The sequence below is a fragment of the Grammomys surdaster genome, unplaced genomic scaffold (assembly GCF_004785775.1).
Source record: "Grammomys surdaster isolate TR1022 unplaced genomic scaffold, NIH_TR_1.0 367, whole genome shotgun sequence".
Taxonomy (NCBI): Eukaryota; Metazoa; Chordata; class Mammalia; order Rodentia; family Muridae; genus Grammomys; species Grammomys surdaster.
In genome coordinates this window covers 4,771,166-4,777,087 of record NW_021604786.1, presented here as the reverse complement: position 1 = coordinate 4,777,087, position 5,922 = coordinate 4,771,166, and the positions used below count along the sequence as shown (strand labels likewise).

At 45.7% G+C, this 5,922-nt stretch overlaps 1 protein-coding gene across 1 annotated transcript in view; it reads left to right on the top strand.

The window, feature by feature from the left end:
* The first annotated feature begins 5,050 nt into the window (after positions 1-5,050).
* Tmem26 (transmembrane protein 26) overlaps positions 5,051-5,922 on the top strand; it is a 46,257-nt gene continuing 45,385 nt past the window's right edge. Inside the window, exon 1 of the mRNA XM_028780287.1 lies at positions 5,051-5,241. Within this exon, the coding sequence (XP_028636120.1) occupies positions 5,051-5,241 (191 nt within the window). The remainder of the gene's footprint in view (positions 5,242-5,922) is intronic.

Sequence of the window (5,922 nt, the reverse complement as noted above, 5' to 3'; positions counted from 1 at the left end):
TGTGTGTGTGTGTGTGTGTGTGTGTGTGTGTGTGAAGTATATCTATATCTACTCTGTAGCTGTAGATTTCTACATCTATATATATTTTTGATCTATAATCTATATGCATATCCATCTATCTGTATCTCTATCTTTATCTCATTCTCTCTATCTCTTCTATATCTGTATCTCTATCTGTATATCACTCTAATTGCTGTGATAAAACATCTGACATAAGTAACTTAAGGAAGAAAAAAAAATCCCCTTTCATATTTTTGGGACTACAGTTCAGCAAGTTGGGATAAATCCGGCAGAGGAACATGAGACAGTTGCCAGGAAACAGAGACAGAGGAAGCCCAGTGCTCAGCCTCTCCACTCTCTTCCCCTGCTTCTTCAGTCTTGGATTACAGCCTATGCGATGGCGTTGCCTACCATTGAAGCATATCTTCCCTCTTTGGTTAAACTGCTCTGAAATTGTTCTAACACATACACTCAAAGGTGTGTTTCCTGAATCATTCTAAATCCAATTCTGTTGACGATAAAAGCTAGCTACAGCAGCTTATTTCATCCTGTGGTTAACCCAGACATAGATTTTCAATGTGAAAAGACAGAGAGCATCTTATTGAGAGGATATCAATTACAAAACACAGACATTGAAACATGGGATTGAATAATGTGGGCCATCGAAAGAAATAATTCAGGAGGACGGGATTATTTAAAAGCTGTAAATTACATTGTTAAAGATAGTTTAAAAGGTGTTAGTCTACGCCGAGCAAGAGTAAGCTGGTGTGAAAAATAAGATATCAATTCAGGACTAAATAGCTTTTCACAAATTGAAATAAGTTGACAGATTTCAATGCTGTAGCTTAATAATAGTCAAAAGACAAAGGTAGACATGTTCAGAAACACCATCAGGGTATAGATGAAAAGACAAACAAAAGAAGACACTTGTCCAGTTTGGTTTTTGTTGCCATGATGAAACACTGAGCAACACTAGTGTCTCCTGTGGGGGAAAGGCTTTATTTGGCTTCCAGGTTATACACAGTCCATGGAGAGAAACCCAGGCAGGAACTCAAGACAGGAACTGAAGCAGAGATCATGGAGTAACCCTACTTAGTGATTTGCTTACCCTGGATTACTCGGCTGTCTTTCTTAGACAGCCAAGGCCCACCTGTCCAGGGATAGCACGACTCAGAGTGGACTGGGCTGGGTTATTTCAGTCAGTAATCATGAAAGCACACTACAGACTAATTCCATACAGAAATCCCTCAATTTTTCTCTCCTTAGGTACATCAGGTAAATCTAAATCTAACTGTGGTCACATTCTAGAAGGCAGTAAATGTAACAGAGAAATAACCAAAGAAAAACCAGAATTTAGACTCAGCTGAACTGGAAGAATATAAAATATATTTTAAAAGTGTCACTCTAGCCACCAGAAAAAGTATCAATAGATAGTGTTGATTGAAACTATTTCCTCTGGGGAAATAGGTGTGCACCATTAGATAGTAATTGACTTTTTCTGTCATTGTCTTGCACATGCCGGCACACATTTATGTATCGAAATGATATCTAAATAGTATGCACAGGAAGTTAAGGGAGGAATGGAAATTACCACTCCAGAGGAATGTGACTTCGGAGAGCAACCTCTCCCTTTGGTAACCTCTGGATGGAGATGTAACCTTGGACTGTATCATAAACACACAGATGTCTTCACAATCCCACACCAGGGTGAAGGCAGAACGTGGCAGGGATACCTGTACCATGGCAAGTATTCTATGTTAGCATGTAAACACAGCTAGGAACAGTTCTACATGTGTCAGCCAACATACCTGCTGTCCTCTACTCCGTGGACTGCTTAAACAGCTCTTACCCAGAATCCCATGTTGGAGGACCCAGAAAGCGGCACTAAAGGACTCATTGTGTAAGGATTGGGGAAAGTGACTGAACTGTAGTCAACTGGTAGTCTATATGGTGGCTGGTGATGTGACCTGGTGAGTGACTATATCCTCACTGTACCAAGCTATTCAACTTGAACTACATAAAGGAGGAACAATGTATTTTGGCTCCGTGGTTTCATTGCTTTCATTATTTCACAACTGACTTCAAATCCATGACAAGAATACCATGATGAAACCAGAGTAAAGCAAGTTCATGTCACTCATCCATAGGTGTCAGGAAACAGGGAGTAGGGACAAGATACACTTTTAATCTCGTATCCTATGACACATCTTCAAATCAGACCCAAGTTTCTACCATCGCTACTATCTTCCAGGGCTCTACCCAGTCAAGAGTTCATACACAAATCAAACCATCATCTAAGTCAGAGACACTCAGCAATACCATCAACTATATGAACCTCTAGGGGAATGTTCCAGACACAAGCCATGAGTCCTGGTATCTAGCGTTAAAGGAAGCGAATAGAATCCCGTTCCGACTTGAAACATTTGGCTGGAAGCCAACAAGGTCAGAGTTGCTGGGCAGTGGTCCATGACCTGCAACTCTGAGAAGACGGATGCTGCTCAAGTCCACAGCTTGTCTACCGTGCTCACCCTCCATTTTTGGTTTCCTCGGAGTCTACCACTACTTTAGAATATTCGTTCCTCCCAGCAGTTACTCCCTTTACTCGAGCTGGGGAAAGGCTCTCCCTTGAAACCCATATCACAGTACTTTAAAAAAGAAGTCTGAGAAAGAACAAAGAACGGTATTCACTTTGCATTTGGAAAGGTTCTGCTGACCACTACAGGGGAGCCAATGGGAGATGGTGGTTGCTTTTTGTGGATAACCCCAGCTGATACAAAAAGGACGTCAAGCCCTGTGGACGTTTTAAGTTGCTTAGTGTTTTTATGCATTTAGAAATATTATTGGAGGTCTCCAGATATTTCTCAAAGCCCCTTTCCTATTTAGATAGATGTAGAAGAAAAGAAAGAAAACTTGTAAAGTGTCTTTAATGACAATTTTTGTCTTTCAGATCCAGACTAATTAGAACCCAGAAAAATGTTTAGAAGACATTGAATCCCCCTTGTTTTATGCCCTTTCTGGAGAGTCCTTGCCGGGATGCCTGGAGGACAGAGAAGTTCCTGTCAGTGAGAGACAATGTGTCTCTGTCTGCTACTCCTTAGCACCTTCCTCTTAAACAAAGCAAATCTCATACCAGAGAAGACAAATTCTGGGTTCCTGTAGATCAGAATACAAGGAGTGTCCTTTTACCCTCAGATGTGAGCACAGTCAAAACAAATTATTCAAGCTACAAATGACCAAGCACTGCCCTTCTCTAAGTTAGGCTCAGCAAGACAGCCAATCCCCTCTCTAGAGCATTCAATCTAAAGCCCCATGGTCTTTGAGCTCAAAGACCACCTAAATCAAGCCCAGATGCTTTCTAATAAGTCATCCTGACATTTAAAGAGTTTTCTAACACTCTTACTAACCCCAGCCTACTTTCCATGGAGTGTCTTTCTCCAGGAAAGGATAGTAAATCCAAGTTATTTGGCTCCAGGGGGATTAGCTTGGTTTTTTTTTTTTGCTGAAGCCTTTGACAGGTCTTAGGAGTGCTTAGGTGGCTCTCTCTTTCCTTGTCAATAAAGAGCAATGCCAACCATAGTCCTGGCTATAATCTCCATCTATGCCCCTATGGGTGCTTTCTATGGCTCTTTGATAATATCCCCTTGTAAACTTTTATTTTGGTTACTTGTCTGGACAAGGGAGCACTGCTTTACAGAGCTAGGACTATAGTTTTGTAAACTCTCTTTGTAACCAAACAAAGAGGGAATTAGTGGCACAGAGCTTTGAAGGCCCTAGGTAAACCTGGCAACATTTCAATAACTTAGTTCACTTCGATTTTTACAATCGTCTCTCCTAGCTGTATAGCCTTTCAACTTACAAGCGTAGCTTTTCTACCTATATTTCACTGAGATATTGAATCCATTAAAAAAAAAACTGCAAAACAAATAATGATAAAAGCCCGGAGGACAGAAAACAAAGAAACAAAATCCACACAGGGCTTTGAAGCCCTAACTTCAGTTCTTTCTTTGGCTCTGATGATGGGAAACTAATTCACAAATCTTCATCTAAAGAATTCTAGATTCCCGAAGTTCTACCTCACATACTCATAAAGATCACTACCCTTCTCCTCCCCTCCCCCAGGCACTCTCGCCCCTCCCCCATGCTAAATAAGAACTCTAAGATTAAGCTAAAACTGCCACCTTCCTTTAATGTTTTCGAATTATGGTTTCACACAGTAGCTCAGGCTGGCCTAGAATTCACAGCAATCCTCCTGCCTCCAACCTCCCGTAGACCAGGAGCCACCGGCTAAGAATAAGTACACCGTGGTTACCCATGCTCTGAATGGGATGCTGGGAAAAGCAGACTGTCGACCCGCCCGTGGGGCCGGGGATCTTTCAATCATTCAAACTTTGGGGGGGGGGGGGGAATAAACCCCAAGAAAACAAAAGAAAAAAAAACCCTTCAGTTCTAAAACTGCTTGGATAGCAGATTCTTTTGGTTCTCCAGAGTTCCAGCTTCGAGTCATCGCGAGGGCCGGTTGTGCTCCTCTGAATGTGGGAGCGATCTAGGGAACACTTTGGGAGAAAAGCAAATTGAGAAGAGAGCTGTGCCCCCTTTCCCATTTTCAGTCGGGCAGCAGTGCCTTATCCATTAGCCCACCTCCACCTCCTTGGAGTAGGGTGGAGGGCGTTCGTACGGACTCCCAGGGGTCCCGGGGGTGGGGGAGAGGGCAGGGACTGAAGCTGGCCCCCAGCATCCTCAGGAGGATAGGCTGTGCTGAAGAATAACACCCGAGGGAGCCTGGGTGGTGCAGTCCCAGTTGCCTGCAGAGCCCAGCCGCCAGGAGAAGCTGGCTTTGGATTCTGTCTTTGAAGAGTTCTCTGGAAGTTGGAGGGGCGGGGCAAGCGGCACTCTCCTGTCCTACTGGAGTCTTGCGCGGGGAGTGTGAGCAAGAACTCAGCCGGCAGTCGCAGTCCCAGGGCTGTCCCGCTCCTGAGCTGAGGTGGACACAGGGTGCTGCCCACGGGGTCGGTAGGGCGCAGGCGCCGGGCTGGCAGAGCGCAAGGACAGAATGGAGGGGCTGGTCTTGCTCAAGGCCCTGGTCACCCGGCTGCTGTTCCTCTTGCATTCCCTGGTCGCCGTCTGGAGAGTGACCTGGGTGAAGGAAGAACACCGTTACTGGCTGCTGGCCCTGCTCAACGTCTTGCTGGTTCTGGAGACAGTGCTAACCCTCAAGTTCAAGCGAGGCCGAGGCTACAAATGGTGAGAGTGCCCTGGGGAGGGACGGCGCACAAGGTCTCGGGCATTGTTCGTCATGATCCTAGCAGGCTGTACCAAAGCCCTTGTCTCCGATGTCTGTGGTTTCCTCTCTGGCATTTGGTCCCCCTTTAGTTCTCCGTGGAGTTTGGTCCGCACGTGGGATACCGGTGCATCTTTTGGACATGCCAGTGGTACCTTGGGTTCCACCGCAGCGATAGGAAGGCTGGAGCCGGGGCGGATGGACCTAATTGGCTGATCAGATAAAAACCGTCTATTCTAGCGGAGTGGAGCTGATCTCTGGGTATCCTGCTTTCTTAAGTTGGAGTGTGAGCCAAGGTCCTGTCACGGATGTATGAGAGAGATGCCTTGTGGGGCATCCGCGATCTGTGCAGAGCTGAGCGCTCCTGAAGCCTCTACCGCACAGTGCCTCCCCTCCCCCCAGCCAGCACCTTTGGTGTTAGCCTCTTTAGCCCTCACTGCGCCTGAGGTTTTAGCCACTTCCAATTTCTTCCAACCCCAAACGTCCCTGGCTCTCCAGTGTGAAACCAGTTTCAGGTGTCTGGGTTGGTGGCTTGGAAGCTTGGCAATCTATTTCGCCCGGCATGGTTTGTGCTACAGACACTGGGGAGGGACCAGCAGGTAGCGGGTTTGCCTTAACCTCAGTGTTGAAACTCGGGAGTTCCA